The sequence below is a fragment of the Rosa rugosa genome, chromosome 6 (assembly GCF_958449725.1).
Source record: "Rosa rugosa chromosome 6, drRosRugo1.1, whole genome shotgun sequence".
Lineage (NCBI taxonomy): Eukaryota > Viridiplantae > Streptophyta > Magnoliopsida > Rosales > Rosaceae > Rosa > Rosa rugosa.
This window is the reverse complement of record NC_084825.1, coordinates 22,835,392-22,860,363: the sequence shown is the minus strand read 5'-3', so window position 1 is coordinate 22,860,363 and position 24,972 is coordinate 22,835,392. Positions and strand designations below refer to the sequence as shown.

General features: G+C 38.3%; 1 protein-coding gene across 1 annotated transcript; it reads right to left on the bottom strand.

Annotated features, from left to right (window-relative positions):
- Window positions 1-9,136: 9,136 nt before the first annotated feature.
- LOC133716925 (UDP-glucose flavonoid 3-O-glucosyltransferase 6) lies at window positions 9,137-10,876 on the bottom strand. The gene has a single exon (XM_062143559.1). The coding sequence runs from the start codon at window positions 10,692-10,694 to the stop codon at window positions 9,261-9,263; it is 1,434 nt and encodes a 477-aa protein (XP_061999543.1). The 5' UTR covers window positions 10,695-10,876; the 3' UTR covers window positions 9,137-9,260.
- Between the last annotated feature and the right edge of the window lie 14,096 nt (window positions 10,877-24,972).

The window sequence follows — 24,972 nt, the reverse complement described above, 5'->3', positions numbered from 1 at the left end:
TTTGATATTCACTCTCCAACTTGAGGGGGAGTGTTAAGAATATTCTGTAATTAATATTGTAATTATGTGTATCTTTAGGAAATCATTGTAATATTCCTGGTATCCCTAACTTGTAGGGATTTACTTGCTGTACAAGAACCTAGTATGTATATAATCTTCTAGTATCAATGAGAATATTATTCCACCTCAAATATTTTTTATTACAACTGGTGTGTGGCATGTCAGGTAATTCTGACTTAATTTGAGGTAATTGTATACAGGTAAAGAGTACTACCTCTGTGACATAAATTACGTTTCCCTTTCACGGTGATAAATTAAGTTTTGAATTTAAATTTCTGTTTTTGGTCCAATTTTTGAATTGAATGTCTGCTTAAAAGGTATTGAACAATATTCCAAATGCATCATCCCTGTGACATAAATTACGTTTCCCTTTCACGGTGATAAATTAAGTTTTGAATTTAAATTTCTTTTTTTGGTCCAATTTTTGAATTGAATGTCTCCTTAAAGAGAGTTTCTATTGGAACCTCCAAATTTGCTCATCTGACCTCTCTACTCTCTACACCTCCTTCTTGCTTTTAAATACCCAATGTTTGCTCACTAGACCTCCTTTTGAATTCCTAAAATAACCTTAGTTATATTATTCACATACAAAACAAGAAATTACTCATTATACCTCTAATTCACTCACTACACCTTCATTCCTTGATTTTTTTTTTTTTTTTATATTTTGCATGCAAACACAAACTTGGACCATATTTTATTACTAAACAAAAAATAAATCATGATTCTAGCTAGAACCATACTTGCAGTACGCACACATAGTTTGACTACAATATTTATATATAAAAGTTAACTCATTAACTCCTATGCTCCTATTAATCGAAACAAACTCATATGCTCCTATGTGGTGATTAAACACACTGAAGGCCATTAAGAAGATTGATAATGTTAGAGTCGAACACAAACGCAGAAGAAAAAAAAAAACAAAGCAAGAAACACCAGCAATAACCAAACGCAGAAAAAAAAAAAAACTAAAAGCCATCGTCTCCCATCCAAAAACTCTCCTCCTCCAACCAAACCTTAAACAAAGTCTAGATTAAGAACTTAATTAGAGTTCTGAAAAAATTTCTTAGCCTTTTAATCAACAACAAACTTTATACTAGTATTCAAATAATACCTTGCTTGGAGGCTCTGAAACATTGAATTGTGTATCCATTAATAACGTTATTTCAAATAGTTGCAATAGCTCTTATGCACGTTGTTGGCTTTGACGTTGTGATCAGAACAGGAACGTTATCATGGATGAGAGTAAGATCACAGGTCTAGGGTTTAAACCACTGTATTGTGAAAACTAGCTAGGTAGAGAGGTTTGTAAAGAAAATATTAGTTAATTAAAATTCATTGTCTATAATTGTCATTTTATAAGAGGATATATATGTAATTCAATAATTCAAAAGGGGTAGAGGTCAAATGAGCAAATTGGGAGGTCCCAATAGAAAATCTCAAAAAAGGTATTGAACAATATTCCAAATGCATCATCAATCTCAGCATTCATCGCCCAATTAAGTATCAGACCTTGTCAATTAAGTTGCAACGACTTTCATTGTATGCCTATATTTGTCGCAAGTTACCAGCAACTATGCATCAGACCCTAAACATTTTTTTATATGTTGGCATCATTTTCATGATTAGGTTAGTGGATTCAAGAGATATTTTGGAGCTGCAAATGAAGCAGCTAGATCTAGAGCTGGTAATAAGAAAGAAGTAAAGCCTTGGAGAAGCCAGCACCACAAGCTCCTGTTGCTTCGGCACTGCCACCACCACTAGCCCCAGCTTTAACATTTGGTATCTTGTCCTTCTATTTTGTTTCGATAAGTGTTTGAACATGATATGGCTAATGGCTGCAATGTTGGGGTTGTCACACCCCAAACCCGAGACCAATATTATACTGAAATATGGTACCCGAATTCGTGATGTGGGTTATTACAAATAAAACTTCCTCAATGGATAAATTAAAGTAAAAGAATTTGCAAATAAGTCTGAATAATACTTTTATTAGAAATTGAAATTATTATTTTTACAATACTAAAGCTGAACAAAATATATTACATTATTTCTTTTGAGAAAGCGGTAGAAAATAAAACATTCATTTATTTAGAGAATCGCCCCATTTTCCCCAAGCATCTAATCGCTACCTGAAAACAAGAAGGTGTAGCATCATGAGCAACACAAGCCCAGTAAGTACACAACATACATTCTTATATTAATGTGTCTTATAGGAAATCAAAGTGAATAACCAAGTAAAAATGTACCGGGAACCATTTATATGTTCATACGAATTCTTAAATATGTATATGTATACGCACAATACACACACACATATATACAAATATATTCATCCGTGTGAATGGTTTATAATAAATCATATAGTCACATCTCCTTATTGAACCAACAATATATTGCAGCATTAATATGTGAAATAACCCCAAAGAAATGCATGCTCAATTCTCTTTTTCACTTATCATCGTAACATATTAATAATATATCGCAGACAGATATTTGATCGAAATAATATAAGTACACTTCTCTTCTTAGTGAATTTTCGGATTAACTGGCAACGAATCATAAATCCACGTACTAGGGTATGTCTACTATACCCAAAGCACGGGTAAGCCGTAGCATACTAAGGACACTACCAAAGTATGTATACCCAAGGTCGGCTACTTCCTTCCTATGAGTATAATAGTGCACTATCTATAGGGACTAGGGCCCAAGCTTAACGTCTCATAACACCAAAACACATTTACCAGTAATTCACTTAAGCACGGGGTTGTAGAAATCACCCGGCTTCACAACTGTACTTTTCAAACATAATCAAATTCGCAAAATACAATCTTTATGAATTATAGATCGTAATATATATGTATATGTACACACACATATAGAGACATATACTTAGGAATAATTTTATATGAAAACATATGTAACATAATTGTATAACACAAATAAGTAAATTCACTAGTAAACAACATAATAAAATAAATAAGCATATACATAATTGAAATCAAGTAAAATATTAAAGCACAAGCATTAAATGAGTAAATATACACAATTAATAAGCTTGTAAATAACTGAAATAAAGTAAAATAATAAAGTACAAGCATTAAATAAGTAAATATACAGAATTTAACAAAATTATATTATAATTAGTATTTCAGTTCTTATGTCCAAATCCATTGAAGTTCATCAAACTTCAAAATGTGTTATGATGTCCATCACAAGTCCGAATTAGTCAAATGAGTACACCATGTCAAAGGGTTTTTCACAAGGAATTCAATGGAATAAGTCATGTATTCCAGATCAGAGGGATATAGTCCAGAAATGGTGAAGAACCATAACAGTGCAGAAACCGATATTTTTGTTACTGACCTTTGGTGTTTAAGTCTTTACGTTCTGTGTATTTTACCATTAATTCTCAAACTCTCCAGATCACAAGTAGAGGTCCTAAGCTTCAAATTGATATAAAGTTTGTAGAAAATGATTAAGGAATGAGGGAGATATGAATTTTTGAAGTTGTGATAACTGTATGAGATTTCCAGCGAGTTTAAAAGTTGAAAACTTTGATTAGCCATAACTTCTTCATTTCTTAACCTTTTTTAGTGATTCAAAAGCCTAAATTGAAGAACTTTTGATGAGGAATTTAATACTGTAAATATTTTTGACAAAACAGACTTTGTTATATACGAAAATACAGGTTTGCAGCAAAGCAGATCCTTTTCCATTTTATCATTGATTATGCAATTTGATAAATCTTAAAGACAAAAGAATATAGAAATGTATTCATGTACTTACTTAAGGAACTCAGAAGGTCTTGTGATCAAACTTTGGACTTCTTTCACAAAAGGTTCACAAAAGGAAACTTCTTAAGGGAAATAGGATGAATATTTTGTGTGAGGAACTTTTAGTTGGGTTTTCTCTTCAACTAAGGGAGTTTTTTGATCAAATTTTGCATTTGATCTTCAAGTTGAGTATGATCAGATCATAATGATATATATAGGCTAGAATTAAGCACTAAGATAAGTGAGTGACTAATATTGTAATGCAAGTGGCTAATCCACTAGTTAGGTTAAATGATTAAAAGGAAGAGTAAAATTAAAAGAGTAGTAAAAGAAAGAAAACATAAAGCAGCTTTGCCAATTATATATATATATATATATATATATATATATATATATATATATATATATATATATATATATATATATATATATATAGATACACATTTACCTAATTGATAAGTAAAGAACTTTAGTGCTTTCTTAAGGTAAAAAGAAAATATCAATAATTAGTACTAAAATGACATGCATCATAAAAATAATATGGATGAGAGTCTTGAGCTTAATAACAAAGTAAGACATTTTGAATATAACTAATAATATAGTACTCTATAGTTGACACTAATTTTCGGGTTATTACAGGGGTGACCCTGGAACAACTGGAAATTAATTGATTTTTTTTTTTTAATTTTGCAAAACAAATTTATGGTGTGCAAAGCGCATCGTGAATGAAAATTTTACAGCGTGTAAAATAATACATTTAAGGCGTGAAAAATGTATGTTGTAAAATTAAAAAATTGAGTTCAGTTTTATGACGCGGTCTATAAGAGCATATTTTTGTACGTCAAATTTTACGGCGTGCTTTGCACGTCATAAATGATATTTTTTCCTATAGTAATGATTTGACTTTCTGAAATTTTATTCACACATTGCTAAATGATAAATACACATCTCTTACTTAATACACAACCTATTAACTTTTTTATTTTAATATTTTACTAGAAACACAACCCCAAACTTCCTAAACTATCCTCATTCACAATACACAATATCTTTTCATTAAATACATATCCTTTTTTTTTTTTTTTTGCTGAAATAAATTGAGATAAATATCTGGTAAGAGACTACCTATTTTTTTTCTTATACAAGAGACTACCTATTGCATTGCTGCAATTGAAAAAAAAAAAACGAGACCCAAAGAATGACATATTACACTAGAAGACTTAGCATCAATTCCTCAATGGCTCAATGTGAGAGTTTCAGTAAATCACATGGTCATCACTAAAGTTAATACAATGGCACCCAAAGAATGTTTTAATTGCTTTTCACTTGTTGGGTTGAACATACTCAAATGCCAATAGGGAATTGCTTGTCATTGAGGACTTGACCAAGACAATATTCATATGCCAATTGTTGAGATTTGTGAACTACTGATGATGAAATTGGAGCGAAACAAAACAATACATCACAAGAGTTCTTGAGGAATTTTTCAACGGTTTTCACTTGCTCTTGTTTGTCCATATCAACTGGACAGTTAATACATTTTTGAAACTAGATTGATAAGAAGGCTCGATTCTATGCATGCTAAATTATTGAGAATCAAATTCATGATATCCATCTGCGGTAGACTTAGAGGAAAAAAACTGCATATATTTTTTAATTCCAACTATGTTTCTTTATTGTTCATATAAATATCTCTTTTGGTAATTTAATTTACCCATAAAATGTGATGTTGGGTGTGTGAAAAAAGAGATATGTATTTAGTATTTAGAGGTGTGTAAATAAAATTTCTCTTTGACTTATCTTTGTTGAAGATATGTTGCAATGAAAAGCTCAGTTAACAGACACGTCTATTTATATGCACGTGCATGCATGTAGTTGGGTTGTGCTTTAGATACCAGTCAAACTTCTTTATTTGTCTTCCAAGATTTAGGCGATGTCATGCCTTTGCTGTCATTGGCCAAATGCTGTTTCTCAGTGTCTGAACCTTTCAATTTGATACAAAATTGAATTGAAAAATCTTGTACGGGGCCATAAAGACTTGGAAACCAAGTCAAAATAAAACACAAGCATAGAACCATGCAGTTTATGCGAAACTTCATGAAAGACACATAGCTTGTTACATGAAAATAAACCAATCCCGAGCTTAGTTGGTAGAGAGGAAATTACATCCTACTTAATTGGGATATCAAATATCTAGTTTTTTTTTTTTTTTCGAAAAACAATTCTTCAAATCTCGGTCAGATTTAAGGAAAAAAAAAATTACCTTATTACAAAATTGAGACCTTGTAAATGTGTTTATATATAAAGGTTTTGGTCTTTGTAATTAAAATAATTATTCTATAGCTCCAGATGTCACGCCCCGAATTTTGAATAATAAATTCAAATCCGAAACATGAATAATTACAATTACAAAATCCAAATCTCGAAACTTCGAGTTCATTATTACAATTCACTCTCACAAGCAATATTGTAAAGCTCAAATGAGCATAACACACCTCACAACGTACAATTGCTGTAAAACTCTAACAATTGCTCTAACCGCACGATCACCGTCCTGGTTCTCCTGTCCTGTAGGATTACCCGCTACACAATTTGAATAGTGTACCGGGAGTTGCAACAACACAAAACCCGGTAAGCTTTTTACAGCCAGTATGAGTAAACAAGAAGAACTGTTGATTTAATAAAATACATTTCCTTTAACTCAAGTATAGAAATGTAGAAACATCACAATTACAATGATCACCACAAAACCACTTCACTTTCTCACTCTCATATATATATAAATATATATATATATAAATATTATACACTTATGAGTCACTCCCCGTTACCCTCATAAGGTCACTCAACATTTGGCAGACAGACTAGAGCTCTAACTGATCGTTTCCACCTACCCGGCGCGAGGGCGTGGTTCACGATTTAATGCTATTAGTTTCCACCTACCCGGTACAAGGGCGTGGTTCACTAATAGATGCCATGGTCACCCCCGTGACCTATTGATCTCCACAGATCAATATATCTCAACAAATCAACAATTTATTGTTTCTCAACAATAAATTTAATACCTCTCACAATATTGTTGCTTTTCAACAATAAACTCAACACAACCATAACAGTACATAATATCTCACAATTTCAACAATACATATTATTTCACATAAATAATATATATATAGATAGACATTCACACAGGAATGCCCATTAATACCAACTATAGTTCATATGATTGCAAAATAAAGCAATTAATTATATTGGGTTCGTAATATGAACCACGTGAGGTTTACTCACCTCTAATCCAGCTGCGTCTTCTTAACAGCTCCATTAACAATCTCACGAATCGTCCGCCAAATAAATCCATCGATCACCTAATCCAATAATGATCTTAACTTAGCCAACAACTCAAAAGCACACATATACGGAAACCCACGGTCGGATTCTAATTTTAATGATGATCCAACGGTCAGATCGAAATTATACGATGATCCAACGGTCGGATCTGAATTTAATGATGATCCAACGGTCGGATCCTCACGGATCGCCTTTAGGATCATCCTCCAAAATTATCACGAAGACTCAGATCTTCTTGAATCACTCTAACAAACATCTCCATAAAATTATATGAAAATCCGACGGTCAGATTCTCACGAATCGCCTTCCGAATCACTATTTCTCAATTATACGAAGATCCAACGGTCGGATCTTCGCCCGTGACCTCACAAAGTCACCGGGACAGTCATACGATCAACATATCCAAAATTGAAGCAAAACCGATGGTCAGATCTTCACAGATCGTAAACCGAAGATAAACGTAAAAACGTTAAATAGTAACGTCAAAACGTAAATCCACTATTTATCAACTTTTTCTAACATGACCATGTTATATATCAAAACGCTCGTATGGATGCATAGATCATCGCCTAGATAATGAAAACTCGAAATATGGTCTGATGCGCCGCCACAAGCGGTGGTCAGTGGGCGGTCAACGCGGCGGTCAACGCCGGTCAACCACCTCAGATGGCAAAGTGACCAACTACAAACTGGTTCAAAATGAAAGGGTGGTCGACTTTCATACCTGGAGCTAAGTCTGGTTTGGCCTAGATCGTCCTAGATCAAGCGTTGAAGTTGGATTAATCTCGTGCGTCTGATCAGATTTCAGATTAAATCAGGGACGTCGAAAAAGTCAAACCATGATCTAGCGTTCTATACACAAAATCGTGATGAAAGGCTTACATGGGGATGATCAGCATGAAGAGGAGATCACGAAAATGGGAACGATCGGCCCATGCAACGCCGGAAAAGTGGTTTTCCGGTCGGGTCGGGTTCTAGCTTCGGGGGGGCTTCGATCCACTTCTGGGGGCAGCGGCGGAGCAAGATGACACCACCAGGCGACTGGGCGTGCGGCGGCGAGTTCGGGAGGCGCCGGGTCCTGAGCTGGAGGTGGCCGGAGGGTGGTGAAAAAGCCGGGTCGGGTCGAGCTCGACCCGCCGGGTCTGAGGGTTTTCGATCGAGAGAGAGAGAGAGTCCGGGGGACTATTCCGCAAAAACAGAAAAGTTTCGTCCTTAATGAATAAATCAGAAATTTTTCCTATTTATAGAAAATTCCCAATTTTCAAATATTCATAACTTAATCATACGAACTCCGAATAATGCGTTCCACATGTCCACGAACTCGTATCGACGAGCTCTACAACTTTCATGAAGGAAGTTTTCCCAAATTTTGAACGTATAAAAAGTCAACTTTGTTGACCCCCTAAAAACGTTCGTTTTCGAAAATAAAATCGTTCGAACTAATTCCACAACTTCTCCAAGCTTCGTACTCGCTCCTACTATCGTGAAATCATTTCTAAAAATCCACGGAATTTAATTTGGATTTTTTTCCGGGGTATTACACCAGATTACCACGTGGCATTGCCATGTGATGGTCCGAGCCATATGGGTCAAATACATCAATTAGGACCACCACGTGACCATGGTCTAGGGCGATAATTTTTCTTGTAATTAATCCTTATCAATAATTAATTTTAATTATGATCCACACATTACTTTATCATAATGCAAAAGTAGGTTTATCACGCATAAATACCTCTCAGTCACACGTCATTCACATTATCTAATATAAATAATTCACATGGATAATTTGAAAATTTGCCACATATGCGGGGACGTGTGAGAATGAGGAGTGTTTAATCCTTCGAAAGAAAATGAAGGAAATAAACAGTACAATGGTAGCTAAATATTCTAAAGTCGTTGAAGAGCAACATGACCTGGATGTACTAAAATAGCGCTAGCTCTCAATGTACAGAATTCAATATAGATATGATCATGTAAATCGTAAATTATAAACTGTATAAGAATCAATTAAATACAAAGAAGACCATATATTAAGGAAATGAATTTGTTTCCACCCATCTTAGACTAGGTTCACGAGCTTCGAATTTGATCAATAAAACGCCCTAATGATGAGAATGAGGACCCATCATCCGCCAAAGCTTTCTGGCTCATTTTACTCATTTCTTTCACCCTCGTCCTTATTTCACTCTCTTGCTCCATTACCTGCTTTATCCCTTTCTCTATGTCTTGCCTACTCACAATCACCCCACTTTCCTTTCTATAACCTATGTCGATCTCAACAGCCAATTTCAATTCCTTCACCAGCTCAAAGGCATTCACTTGTTGCTCGGCATAAAACGGCCACGTGGCAATCGGCACACCATACCAAATACTTTCCAGCGTAGAGTTCCACCCGCAATGAGACACAAATCCTCCGACCGCCGGATGAGCCAAGAGAGCCACCTGTGGGGCCCACCCTATGACTTTCCCAATCTCAGCCGTCCGATCGAGAAACCCTTCTGGCAAGATGGTACTGTAATCCGCGTAATCACTTGGAAAACCAATCTTGCTCTTCGGGGGCTGGCGTAGAGACCACAAGAACCGAAACCCAGCTTGCTCGAGTCCGTGTGCGATCTCTTTTACTTGGTCCTCGCCAAAGCATCCCATGCTCCCGAAGCACAAGAATACTACAGACAACGGAGGCTGGTCATCAAGCCACTTCAAGATGTCCGACTTCTGCTTCGACTTCTCCGAACTCACTTGGTTATCACTGCTCTTGACGTTCAATATAGGTCCCACCGGGTACACCGGAGGGATCTTACCGTCCGAACTGAGAGACTGAAGCGCGTGAGATTCCAGCTCCAGGAACGTGTTAACCAAAAGACCCTTGGTCTCTCTATACCTTTTGGCAAAGTTGAGGAAGAAGTTGCACGCCTCCTTGTCGAAAACCACACCAGGCAAGACTCTAGCAGCCGGCAAGGGGTTTACAAAACTCGGGACGACCAACTCGGCATCCGAGTTCTTGAACTCGGTGCAGTCCTTGTTCTCTTCATCACGTAGGGCTTGGAGGTGGAACATGAGCCCGAGATCCGCCGCTCCAGAGGTGTAGAAAACGTAGCTAGGAAGCCCAAATTCGTTGGCCACGTCAATCATCCCCGTGCAGAACATGTCGATGACAAACCCGGCAATTCGAGTCTCGGATCCGGACTCGGTGAGTTTAGTGACGGCATCTTTGACGTGGGACTTGTGGCTGTCGATGAAGGTGAAGAAGCCGGTGGCCCCGGTTCCTTGGAATTGTTCTTGTGGGAGGTTGGCGAAACTGATGCGCTGCGTCTTCGACGACGGGTCTGCCAAGGACTTGATGTAGGCGTCGCTGCCGTCTGCGGTGAAGGGGAACTTCATGATGAGGATTGTAATGAAGAGGTTGTCATCTCGAGAGAGGAGGAGCTTTGCAATCTCAACTGTTGAGACGATGTGGCCAATCCCTGGGATTGGGATGAAGATCAGCTCTGAAGCTTTGTTCATTTGGAAGTAGCCTGAGGTAGAAGAGAGGTATTTTGCTCAAGCTTAGTTTGTGAGGACAGAATCAAGTATAGAAGATATCGTGATGGGATATATATGACAAGCTCATATTATATATATGGTAAGTATGCACCTATATATACACATATAACTTGTGCATGAATGACAATTGTATCTATTGAATAATAATGGTTGTTTGTATACGAGTTAATGTTTCTTGGCATTTTCCTAGCAATTGACGTCATGTCTTTGCTGGCATTGGCTTTGACATTGGCTTTGAAGAAACCCGTCTTGATGTTCCGATTCAACTATCTGGTCACAATATTCAATCACCTAATATCACTCTGTTAATCAATCTATCATCGAATGTTGATTTCAAGTTGAGATTATAACACTCAAATTATTTTCATTTAATGTAAGAGTAGTTACAAATCCCGCGCGATACTGCAGGTTTGTTTTCCACCTCAATTTTTTGCATAATAGAGTAGCAATTGCAATTCAAGAAACGTTGGCTTACTTTCATGCCGAATATGCCGAATATGTACTATCATTGAAGCTGTTATTTATTTACAAACTACAAAAGCTGGTATTCTAACCAGACTTGTGGATTTACATATTTCAAAATATGACAAATTTTACGAATTTGGTACTAAACTTGGCTAGCTAAATGTGAATCTCGAGCACAATAATTTAGAACAACATACAGATTGAATAGGTAGCTCGATGTCCATAGCTCATGTGGAAGTAGGCCAACAACATCGAAGGTATAGACTTTCATGCAAATGCAAATCATGATCATTGGATGGGTGTGATTTTGAAGGTAAAGTATGGTTGTTCAGAGTTGCATCGAAATAAAAACAAAGACAGTAAGAGACTAAATTACAGCTGGGTAATGTGGCAAGTGACATTATCATAACAGTCACATTTGATGAAGGGGTTGTAATTGCCATTGTCCTGCAAAAGAGAAAAAACTGAGACTTCACTGCCAACTGATAGAAAGAAAGCAATGGAAAGATCGTAACCAGAGTGCTTTGGACAACTGAAAATCTAATTAGCCTGAAGTTAAAGAGTATTACAGGTGCTCTATGCTTAATTGGTTCATTTCCAAATATGTATTGAAACGTGCATATCATCTAAAGATCACTAATAAAAGGAGACAAGTGGCAAAAAATGGTGTGGATTCCTAATACAGGCTTGGGGTTTCATTATAGAATTAAGAAGGGTGTACAACGAAGCCAATAATAAGAAAACAAATGCGCGGCTGATAGACAAACCATATCATCTATTACAAATCCAAATCAGTACAGACCAAGTTGCTTGGTGAGAGCTAGATCTTGCCTTAGTTCACCCAAAAAAAGAACATAAAAGAGAGTATGAACAGGGCAGTACTAAGATTAAGTAGGAATATAGAGAGCTTGCATTGTTGAACTTGAGCTAGGGAATAAAACATACAAACCCAACAAAAGCATTAGTTAGTTTCACTGAACTTTACCTCATTGAAAATCAACAGATATCCACATATCAGTTGACTGGAATCCAGAAAAACAGAAATGAGAGACAAAATTGTCTACAAAGATGTGTCTTTTTGCCCACTCATTCATAGAGTACAGTTTAGTATGAATTTAATATTTAACTGGTTTGACAAAAAGCTATCAAATAATTAGTAAATAGACAAATAAACTCAATGAACAGGGCAATACTAAGATTAAGTAGGAATAGAGAAAGCTTGCATTGTTTAATTGGAGCCAGGGAATAGTACATACAGACCCAACAAAAGCATTGATTATGAAGCTTACCTTGCAACTCCTTTGTCCTTGGATACACCACTTGAAAAGCCACTGCTTCTTCTGTAAATAGACAAAAATAAAAGCATCACTGACTTGAAATTTTTACAACAGTTAAGGTAACTACTCAATGTTTATTAATTTGAAGATGAATAAAGACCTTCTTAGAGAGGCCAAGTATTCTTCTAATGTTAAGAGTCTTCATTAGATCAATTTCATTCTCTTAATCAGACATCGGAAATTTTTTGAAAGTTGATGTTCCCCAATACTTGAGTGCTGCCAAATCATATGCTCTTACTGCGGATTCTTCTTCACCATAAGCCCCTGCATATACATTCTGTGTTTGATGATTCAAGATATGTTTATCTGACAATTAAGTGGTTTTGAGCAGTCTAGTTAGTAATTAAGTACTTTCCCAGATAAACTTGCTTTCCTTTCTTCCATTATGTTGGATGCCAAGACCCTTGGTCCCATACATGAACTTCATATCTCCTTGTCCATCTATGCCTGCATATAATTTCTTAACATTAGGCTTCTTCAACATTTGAACTTACGTGAGAAAGGCATATCCCAAAATGCGACAGTTCCAAGTTGGTTAGTTTCCACCATCTTATTATTACAATCTCCTCCATTTAACCCTTGACACCTACTCTCCCCCATCTATAGTGAACCACAAAATTACCACCATCATCGGATTCTGCATGTCCATTCAGAAAGAAAGATAAGTACATATTTACTTCTGTAATATGCCAATGCCATAAGGGCATAGACTTATTGGAGTAGATGGTAGTTTATTTATGTTGTTTGAATTGTTATACAGCTTGCACTTAAAAATTGTAAATTTATCAGCAGTTTATGTATAACTTCGTGAACATGATTGCTTGAACCACTAAAGTGCTCGATCAACCACCCCAACCCCATTTGTATTGCCATGACTTCAAATCACAATAATTTAATAACCTGGAATGACTAAACATTTCAAGTTTATATAATTCCAAAATGCTGAATGGAAAATAAGCTCACCAAGAACTTGAAGCACATAGAACTTGTTATTGGTATGGCCAACATTCGTCTGGTTCAACATGGCATCATACACATCATCACCCTGCACCAAAAACATCACCTATCATTCACCAAGCACGAAATGCAATCGATTCATTAAGTCCAATAACAATAATTTACCAGTTGCAAAACATGATAATGTGTCTTTATATTATCAGGTAGCCATTGATCCAACACGGCTGCAGTGCAGTAACCATCTTCTCTTTGCAGTCATTCCCTTCTTCTTTCACTACAATCACAGAGAATTAGTAATTCAATTTGGCATGCATCTAGTTTTTAATCTGCAGAATAACTGCAAATATATAGACCTTGCTGATATCAATGTAGGGCTTTCCACCGCAACTTTTTTTGTTTTTTTTCCGCTCCCTCCTCACTCTTTCTTTCGTTAAGAACAGGGTGGATTCTGGTTCATTGGAGCTGGCATTGTTACTAAGCCAGCACTGTTCCTAAGCTACAGTGCTATAACCGTCAAATAGTATATATAGAATTAAGGGTTCTTGACTAAAAGCACCAAAATGAGGCAAAGTTATCTCATTTACCCCAGCAACAGATTTTTATTCCCTGTTACCCAATTTAACATAGAAAGACAATTTTACCCTCAGTTAAATTAATAAACTACACATATGCCTACAATCTCTCTCTCATCCGATCTGAAACTCTCTCTCTCTCTCTCTCTCCACCTCCGGCAGGCGTCTCTCTCTCTCTCTAGCCACCTCCGGCAGCCTTCGATTCGCTCCCCGATCTCCAACTCCGGCGAGGTTCGACCTCTCGCCCAGGTTCTGCTGCAACTCGCAGGTGGGCTCGACCGCGTCCAACCGCCTCGCCGGTGCGGGTCGACTTTTGCCCGGATTCTGCTGCAGCTCGCCCAAGATCGGCCGATACTGACAACGACGACCACACGACGTCTTCGATGGCCTCCTGGACGCCGCCGGTGCTCGACCCAAGCTGTGGTAGAGGAGAGAGGTGATTGGGTGCCCAAATCAATTTCTAGCTTTTTTTTTTTTTTTAAATTGTTTTTTTTTAAGTAACGGGACAGAAGGAAAGAAAAAAAAAAAGTTTTGAATGTCTATTGCCCCCTAATAGACGTCTATTACCCCTCTATTGGAGGGCAATAAACGGCTATTAGGGGGCAATAAACGTTTTGAATTGATGTAATCTCCTTGTTTTTTTTTTTTTTTCTGTAATCAAAGTTTTATTTTTCTAAATTTAGGGAGATTAGTTCTCATTCTGGCAACTGAAAGTCCTATTGGGGGGCAATAGACGTCTATTGGGAGGCAATACATGGCTGATAGTCGTCTATTAGAGGGCAATAGATGTCTATTGGGGTTAAAAAAAACTTTCAGGCGAGAGTTTCAGCAAATTCCGGTGGGCGGCAGCCGGTGACCGGAATCCGGTCAACTTTGACCGGATTTCGGCGAAAGTTGACCGGATTCCGGCTGCCGGTGATCGGACTCCGGCGAAGTCTCCCATGGTTTCTCTCTCTCTCTCTCTCTAAGTACAAAGGGGTGAGGGTAAAATGGAATTAAACAAAATTAAAAAACAAAAAAAAAATCTTAATGGGGTATTAGAGAATACCTCCTTAGAGTGTTTTAGGTAAGAGGGAATTAAAAAAACTTAATGGGGTAAGTGGGAAAAAAATCTCTACAAATGGGGTAAATGGACAAAAACCCAAGAATTAAAACACTCAGATTATTTTTATTTAATTTAAGTCTTCGAATTTAAATTCAATAATAACTTCCAAAAGAATCACTCCCATTTTTTCGGAACTGAGCAAATCGAATCTCTAGGGTTTTGTGTTGCAGGGCGGTGGCACTCTCCGGATCTATGCATGATTTGTACGACCTCTGGTGTCTATCTCTTAATTGTGTCGTGAGAAGCGATTTCAGGCTGGGATCTTTGGCATGATGTCAGCTCAGTCTATGGGGTTGAGTAGCGCTCGTCGGTGCTGCATGTATCGAGGAGTAGGTGGTGCATAGAGAACAATGCTGTTTTCCTGGGTTGTTGAAGGAGGCCATTGGCTCGTGATCGGAATCTAGCTACTACAGCGACGGCAAAAGCACGAGCTTTGGGCGGGATGGCCGCCGTGGTTTTGCATCTACGTAGGCCGCCTGATTGAATTGGTGGCTACAACGGCTTTAGTGATCTCGCTAGGGTTCCCGCGAAGACTGGTCCGAGTGCAGGGATGAGGGAAGTGGGAGTAGGTTGGGCCTTTTGGTTTAAGCCCACTTTCCCTCCTTTCTCTAGCTTGGGCTGGATTTGGAGTTGGGCCCTTTGGTGAAATTGTTGTGGGCTTGACCCAACACAAATTTTGGCTGTTTACTGCAGTGTCTGGTGGAGGGGTACACCTGGAGGGACATTTGGTCCCAAGCTAGTCAAGGCAGATGTGAAGAATTAGGGTTGTGGAGGAATAAATTAGTTGTTAGTTGTTTTTCTTTGCAATTTGCTTCTAGATTTTAGTTCTTTTGCATTTTTCGTTTAGATGTTAGCCTGACTATTTAAGTAGTCAGTGCATTATTTAAGCAACGAATGTAATGGGGTGGTATTCGGATCTCCTAGATTGACCTTGTATGGTTGTATGATCAAAGATCACAGGAATATATCTTCCTTTCTCCTCTAAAAAAAAAAAATCAATAATAACTTATCATAAAACTTATGGGGGGGGCGGATCAATGGCATACAAAATTATAGTTAAGATTATACTTCAATTTTAGTTCATTGGATTAGTCCGAAATTAAGAGTTGAGATTAAATCTTATATTTTTCTCTTGCATCTTTAATTAAAGTTAATTAATTAATTTTAAATTCTAGAAACTTAAATGAAAAATGAAAAAAACTGTTTGCCGGTTGCCAGAGAGAGTAGTCGCCAATCCTTCACCCAACAGTCCCACCCACCAAGCTGTTCTCTTCGCGACCTCCGCCATCATTGGCGTCCTCACCACCTTAACGACTACGTCTCCGTCTTCACTTCGACTTTAATCAGCGCGCCCCTTGTTCGCCTTCATACTTATGATGCAAAAGTTTACGTTATATTCTAGGATTGAATTTGCCGAACATCTAGCATATGGTAGGTTTTGTTGATGGTTGCAGGCCGGTTTTGTATGCGTTTGTGTTGCATATAAGCAAAGCATCAAATATGCTCTAGTTTTGGGGTTTTAATTAGATGGTTTGGTGATAATTATTTAGTTTAGATATGTATGATAATGGCCTGGGCTTTCTTCAATCCCTTTTGATTTTCCATCAAGGGATGAAGAAGACGTAATAGGAGGCATCTTCATCTACCTTAATCCTTTTTGAATCCTCAGGGCAGCTATGGCTTTGTTTTCAATTTACTTTTTTTATTTAATTAAAATCAGTCAATTAATTAAATTAAATTAAACATGAAAACAAAGAAATAAAGTGTTTAATCTCAGCCCTTAATTACATAAGAATCTAATGGACCAAAATTGAAGTATAATCTTAACTATAATTTAATATGCTACCGATCCGTCCCGAACTTATGGACAATTCATTTATTAATATATATCTTTTTCACTCAATTCATTTATCAAATAAAACTAATGTTATTCTTTATTATCGAAAAAAAGAAAATCAAAACGTAAGAATTTTGCCCAATTTCATTTGGTTTAGTGGTATAAGTCTTTTCTTTGTAAGTGGAAGGTCGTGAATTCGACTCACGGAAAACTAGTTCATTTGAGTTGTTGGTCTGATAAAAAAAAAAATGCAAGAATTTTAGTAGAGATTTCAAATTCTCACCAAATGAAAATAAATCGTTAAAAACAAAACATATAAAGAAGGACTAAATTTAGTTTGCCCCCTTCAACTTTGGGGCAAACATCAATTTGGTCCCTGACCTTTTTTTTAATCATGATCGTCCTTGTGTTTTCAATTTTCATCACCTGCGTCCAAATTCTCCAATTGTGACGTCACAAGCTGAGTTGGCCCGACATGAGGGCCCACATTGCAGACTTAAAAGGGCATAATGGACATTTAAACCCAATAATCTCAATAAATAAAATTAATAAATAATAAATCCCATAATATATGAGTCTTGGATCAGATCAACGTTTTCTGTCGCCGCTCCTCTTCTTCTCCACCGACGATCCATCTTCTCTTCTCTCCTGGCGAAATCTTGTTATCTTATTCGGGAGAAGGACCATCCGATCTGGGGGGTTGGAGTCGTTGTCGACAAAGACGATGTGGCAGAGACACGACGCAGAGGAGCTGAGTTCCGGCGAGCTGGGCATGGGTCAGGCCCTGTTCAGTGAGCGGGATTTTGATGTTAGGGGTGGTAGTGTAGGCGGCGATGGTTGTAAAACAAGAAGAAGAAGACGGAAGAGGATGAAGATGAAGGTCTCAGATTCATACTCGTCTTCATCTCCGCCACTCTCAGATTCGAGCAGCCCTATTTAACCCAGACCGACGATGATACTCACCTCAAAAATCCCAACAACTCCCCTATCAATTTTCCAAGGTAACCCATTTCTAAAGCTTTCATCTTTCTCTTCTGTGTTTCTTTCATTTTGGCTAAAATTTCAATCTTTGGTTCTGGCCTTTTTTTTGTGCAGGTTTGCTCAGCTATGGAATCTGGGTTATGGACTTTTGTGGACATGGCCAGTGGTTGAGTTGAGTTGTCGGCGTGTACGGTGTGTTGCTTCTTAGAGGTAGAGGAGAAATATGGTTTTAATGGTGAAGGCGAATTGAATTCTGGTTATGATGATTTGGGTGGCAAATGTGAAGTGAAATATGGTTTTGATTGTTTTGGTGGTGGTGGGGATGCATCTGGAGAGTACAAATAGTGGTTTGGGGAAGTTGGGAGATGAAGGTGAGGAGAGAGAGAGAGTGTAGTTGGAGATTGGTTTTGATGGTGAAGCGGATTGAGAGCGTGAGGTGTGGTAGGAGAGGAAAGGAGGGTTGGGTTGCGCTCATGGTGGCGGTTAGGCAGAGCTGCGAAGGGATCTGGGTTTTTGGGATTAGAGAGGGTTGTGGGATTTAGGAGAGGAGGAGAGAAGGGTAGTTTGGACATTTTGTCCAAATTGAGGGTCAAAGTCTGCAAAGTGGGCCCTCATGTTGGGGCTAACTCAGCTTGTGACATCACAATTGGAGAATTTAAACGTGGTTGATGAAAATTGAAAGCATAGAGACGATCATGATTAAAAAAAGAATTAAATACTGTTTACTCCCTATACTTATAAGGTTTCATCGTTTCAGTCCCTGACCTTTGAATTTCACCTAAAAAGTCCCTGAACTCTCAATTTCCTCCAAATTGGTCCCTGCCGTCAAAATTTTCTGTTAAAGTTGCTGAAAATGTCTATTATGCCCTCACTTACTTTTTTTTAAATTTATTTTTTCTCTCTCTTTTATTTCTTTTTTTTCATTTCACCTCTTGAAGGTCTATGGATTGGAACCATCTTGATGAGGAGATGAACAGAAGGAGGCGAGAGAGCCGGAAGAAGAAGAGGTAAAAAGAAAAAAAAAAAGAGGAAGCAAAATATATATATATATATATATATATATATATATATATATATATATATTTAAGTAAATGAGGGTATAATAGACTTTTTAGGGGAAGATAACGGAGTTTTTGACGGATGCTTGACGGCAGGGACCAATTGGGAGGAAATTAGGAGTTCAGGGACTATTTAGGTGAAATTCGAAGGTCAGGGACTGAAACGATGAAACCCTATAAGTATAGGGAGTAAGCAGTATTTAAAAAAAAAGGTAAAGGACCAAACTGATGTTTGCTCTAAAGTTGGATGGGGCAAACTGAATTTAGTCCTATAAAGATTTACTCATTCTTTCCTTTCAAAAAACTAATCTGTAAGACAACTAGTTGGTGCAATTGGCACATGTGATTCGGTATTATATTCCACATGGCGAGTAGTCCAGTGGGCGCCTTTAGAACGCTCTAACTGTATGTCTCAACCGTAGTGTATCTTTTCTTAATATCAACAACTTTCGGCGTCTCCACAAGTAGATTTTTTGGCACCCTTCTCCTCTATTTCTTCATCGCTTGAATATTCAATTGGTTCTTGTTCACTTTCCTTTTGCTTCTGTTTACGGGCTTCTTAGAGCTCCTTTTTTTTTGGCAGTTGAGCGAGTTCCTCTCCTTCATCTTTTCGAGAATGCTTGCATTCTGGTTGTTTTGCGATCCACCTGATCCAGTCTCGTCGGATGGATCCGGATTGAGACCTTCCACTCCTACCATGTTAGTTTTCGAGAAAACGATTTCCCACAAATGGCGCCAACTATTGGTGCAGAAAAATTTATTAGAAGATTTCTTCACTTACTTCTTCTGACTGAAGCGAGAGCGAAAGCTTCAAAATCAAAAAATTGATTTATGGTCTTTGAAATTGGGTCTTGTGTTTGACGAATCAAGCTTCCGAAAGAAAGAAGAGAGGGGTGGGGGGGACTGCATAAGGTACTCTGATGCCTAAATTAGTAATATCTTGAGTTGTAGTAAGTGTGTATAAGGGTTGATTGCTCACCCATTACTTCGCTAGGTATTTATAGACGATATATCCCGAATGGATATTTCGACTAATAAGCGTAATGGTGTGCTTTATCTGCAAGTTATGCATGAGTGGGTCAACAACGCCACTTCTAGAACATCGTGGGAAAGTGCTGCCGCTTACGTCAGTCTCGGATGAGTTGGCTAAGCCTACTGACCGATTTTGCCTCATCCGGATCCATCTCGAGAGGATTCTTCTGTGGCTCGAGGAGATTGCATTTCACTCGGATCTCTCCTCGACGAGATACTTCCCCCTAGACGAGAAATATGCTCTTCAACAAAATATTTCCTCCTTGACTAGATATTTCTTCCTTGACAAGATGTCTTCTCGTTGTGTTTATGAGTTCACTTTCAAAATTTTTACCCACATAAGTAGGAGAACAATAGAGTTGAAAAAGGGAGAGCAAAGCAAAGAGGACAGGTAAAACAAACGCCATTACTGGTGAAAACCAGCTTGTGAAAAAAGAGCTCCCAAATTTCCATTCTTGTCCTCCACTGAAGTGGGTGCGGGTGGTTTTTCATCAACGATGTAGACGTTGCTCTTGGGTGCCCTCTGGCGCGGCCTACGTGGCAAATGAAGGATCTTTGGGGTAGGTGCGTACTGCGGTTTCATATATAGAAAGTAGAAGAAAAAAATTTAGCAAAAGGAAGAGAAAAGTGAGAAGAACAGATGAAGAGATGAAAGAAAAAAGAAAGAAAATCGGGTTCAATAATATGAACTAAGAATAAATTTACATCGCTTATTGCCATAGCTATGGTTGTTGAGATAGAAATTAGAGAACAGAGCTGAACAAGAGAGATATGAATAGGAAAATGAGGCATTAAGACGTCACTCTGTACTATCTTTTTTCCGACCCAATCTATTAATGGAGGAAGAGAGACAACAGAGTTGTTTATACTGGGAAACCAAATTTTGAATATTTGATAAATAAATGCTGAGGTGGTTAAATGGTAACCTTTGGATATCTAATCAATGGATGAGATTAAAAGTTAAGGATACCAAGATAGAGACTAGACTAATCAAAGAGAGGATATAAATCCAAAAAAGGATACCAAGATAGAGACTAGACTAATCAAAGAGAGGATTTGAATTCAAAAAAAAAAAAAATCACTAAAACAGTTGAGAGTCTTGAGAGTAGCACGCATGTGATTCGGTATTATGTTACACGTGGCGAGTAGTCATGTGGGCGCATCGAGGACGCTCTAACCGTCTCAACCGCAGTGTATCTTTTCTTATTACCTTGAATAGTGTTCAACTTACTACAAGAGCATCAGCAATGGGGACCTAAATTTGGGTCCAAACTCAAAATTTGAGTCCAAAGTGTAGGAACTGAGCTGCAGTGGGTCGGAAAAAATTAGACCTAATACTGTCGGAGACCCAAATGTGAGAGCAAATCTGATCCAGTCTTGGACCCAAAAAAAATTGGACCCAAATTTGTGGGACCCGCCACGTTGTGTTGCTGATGCATGCAAGTGGGAGTGGCAAGTGGGAATGGATCAGAAAAGGAGTGGGTCCCGCAATTTTAAAAAACCAACGGCTCTTTGGTTTTGAAATCAAAGGTCATGATTGAATTATTAATTCAATCTGACGGTCAGAAAATAATTGAATAAAAATTTGACCCAAATTTGAGTCTAAAAATATGAGTCCAAAATATGGGTCCAAAAATAAGTCATGCATCATTGCAGCACTTAATAAAAGTAAGTCCTGTTGTAGACTATTCAGATGGACCCAAATTACTATTCCAGCTTATTTGGACCCAAATTTGAGTCTAAAAAATGAGTCTTCACTGCTGATGCTCTAACAAAATAAAACTTTCTGACGTCCATCCCTATTTTTCTTTCCATTCCTTAAACAATCCCCTATATTTCTCGTCATTTCCTTTAACAATTTTTCATTCTTGCTGAAGTAAAAAATAAAAATAAAAAGATTACGTATGTATACGTACGTTTAGCTTGGGGTAAATCCTGGATTTGCCCTTCCACTCAGCAAGATAGTTTAATAATTGGGGCACAAGGTTTGCTCATCTCCTTGTCTTCCTCTTTTTAATTTTTTTTTAAGGAAATAATTTACCCTAATGAAGTAATGATAGTGATGTTGTAAAAATGCTGAGAAAACAAAACAAAAGATTAAAAACTTTAAATTGTTCAAGTAAATCCAGAATATGTGTCTGACCTAAACTCGAGGTTACTTGCTCTAGTTGAAATAGGGTTTATATTAGAGATATTCTCGGAGAATCTTAGGAGATATCCAATCAATGTACGATTATGTTTCCATGTACAACTCTATCTCTATGCTTGTAATCCTCTATATAAAGAGGCCCCTATTATCAATGAAAGTACGACTCAATTCTCTCCCAATTCAGTTTCTCTAAAACACATTATCAGCACGAAGCCCTAAAACCCTAGCCACCACCGGCACATATATTGAAGCTCTTAGCTCCAGGAATCCAGAACCGGCTAGAAAAGTACCGAACCGGCCTCTAGAAGATAAAATCAATCCCTGCCCGGTTCGTATCCTCCCACGCCGCCTTCTACCTTTAAACTTGGTTACCATCTACATCTTGATTGCAGGACCCAGGAACCGGAATCGTAATTCCCAGAACCGGCCACACAATCACCGGACCGGCCAGTCAATGTTGCTGCAACATGACGTCGAACCGGCCAGCCCAGTCGCTGCACCTGCCCAGTTCGCTGCCCTGCCCACTTCCAGCCTAGCTCAGTCACCGGCAAGCCCAGCCCCTTCGCGCCTCCAGCTCGCTTGCAACCTCTGGCACCGTCGCAGCAGCTCTGCCTCGAACCAGAAAAGCAGAAAGAAGACGCGGCCCACTGCAAAAGAAAAAAAAGGAGACCAGCCCAGAAAGTCCAGCGGCCCAGAAGAAGTCAACGGTCCAGCCCACTGGTCAACCACCTCCGGTCAACGCCGGTCAACCCTCGGCCAATTTCCGGCGACTTTTCTGGCCAATTTCCGGTCAAATTTCTGGCGACCTATTTCGAGGTATTTTTTACTAAACGTTCCCGTTTTTTTTAGAGTTTTTAAATTAAATTTCTCTTTTTTTTCGGGGACTTGCAAACTCCCTTCTTCTACCCCCCTTTCTTCATCATAGGGGAGACCTAATTAAGCCGAACTGTGAGGGTTCGTGCTCACTCCAAGCTTGGAGCTTGTTGAGATCTCCAAACTTAGAGTTTGTAGAGAATTTATGATCGACCACTTACGTCATTGTTTCGATCTAATCCAATACCTCTTGGAATTGAATTTCTTGGAAGCGATTACGCTCAGAAATTCCTAATTTCTTGGAAGCGACTACGCTCAGAAATTTTATATGTTTTCGTGGTAGCTTTTTCCGCTCCGAAACTAACCCTTTTTTTCTTGTTCTCTTTCAGGATGAGTAACCTGAACAAATTGGACTTTGCTCCATTGGGAACAACTGGCTCTGAATATCACAGGTGGGTTCGTGATGTCCGCCAGCATCTCAAGGCCGATGGAATCCTAAATACGATTCTCGAGCCTAGCCAGGACGTGCTAACTGTTGAGCAAGCTCATGCTTTGGAAGCAAATAGAGCAGCCTTAGAGGCAAATAAGGCGAAAGCCATCATCCTAATGACTCGTCATATGGATGATTCACTCCAGTACGAGTGTATGAATGAAGAAGACTCCAGAAGGTTGTGGGTCCGTGACTCCCTGCTTCTTGATCTAGAAGTGAGATGGCATAGCCTCCGCTTCTGTGATTTCAAGTCAGTTCTTGACTATGACTCAGAAGCACTTCGCATTAAATCCTTAATGGAATTCTGTGGTAAAGAGATCACAGAAGTGATGTTGATTGAGAAGACTCTCTCTACCTTCCCCGTCTCTGCATTGATGGTTGCTAAGAACTATCGAATCGATGTTACTGCAGGACGGATCATAAGGTTTCATGAGCTCATTGGAGCTATGAGTGTTGCTGAAAAGCATGACAACATCCTTGTGAAGAGCTATAATTCGAGATCCGTGGAAATAGAGCATATTCCGGAGTCCAATTATAGTCGCGCCCCTAAGAGAAGGCGCCAAGAGCGAAACCCTAATCTTAGGGATACTTCTGGACGTTCTGGTCCATATAATCGCTCTACTTGGGAAGGTAACCGCCAATATAGGCAAACACGGAACCGAAGAGGTCAACGTGGAAAGAGAGAGGGAGGCAACGCCTCTGGCCATGTTGGTGGCGTGACCAACACTAAGAGTCATCTAAATGACGCTTTCAAAGCGCCTCAATCAATGGAGTTTGAGCAAAGAGGTGTATGTTCTCGATGTGGAGTGTCTGATCATTGGGCACACATTTGTAGAGCTCGTGAAGAAATTGTCACCGCCTACAAAGCATATTGTAAAGCAAGAGAAGCTCACTATATGGAACAAGAAGATCAAGAAGATGATCTAGTGTGAAGGGTTGAAGACTACAAATTTGGTTGGGATCAATAGATCGCCAATTCTGTTTAAGTCTTCATTTTTCCAAGAGATGTAATAGGCAATTGCCATACTATGTAGTAAATGCCATTGGTTTAGTTTGTCTTCACATAGGCTCATCCAAAATGAGTGTGATGTCTAGGAAGGTTTTGAGATAAGTGGTACTTAAGCGAGCTTTGCTCTACCGACATCTCTCTACTCACCTGGTCATATTTATTTTGGAGTTACCGAAAGAAGTCAAACGACTACATTTGTTTTGCATTTGCTAGCATTTGGATTAGATTCTCCTTATGGTTAAGAGACAATGATGTACTCCGTTGGCTTATGAATAAAATTTCGAGTTCTTTTCATTATGACTCCATTTTGATTCTGAGCATATGACTTTTGTGACTACGATGGCTGGGCCATCAGTATTAATTCAAGGACATGGAATAGCCCAAGTTCCACTTGCCAAATGGCACCTTAATTACTGTCACAGAAACTCTCTACG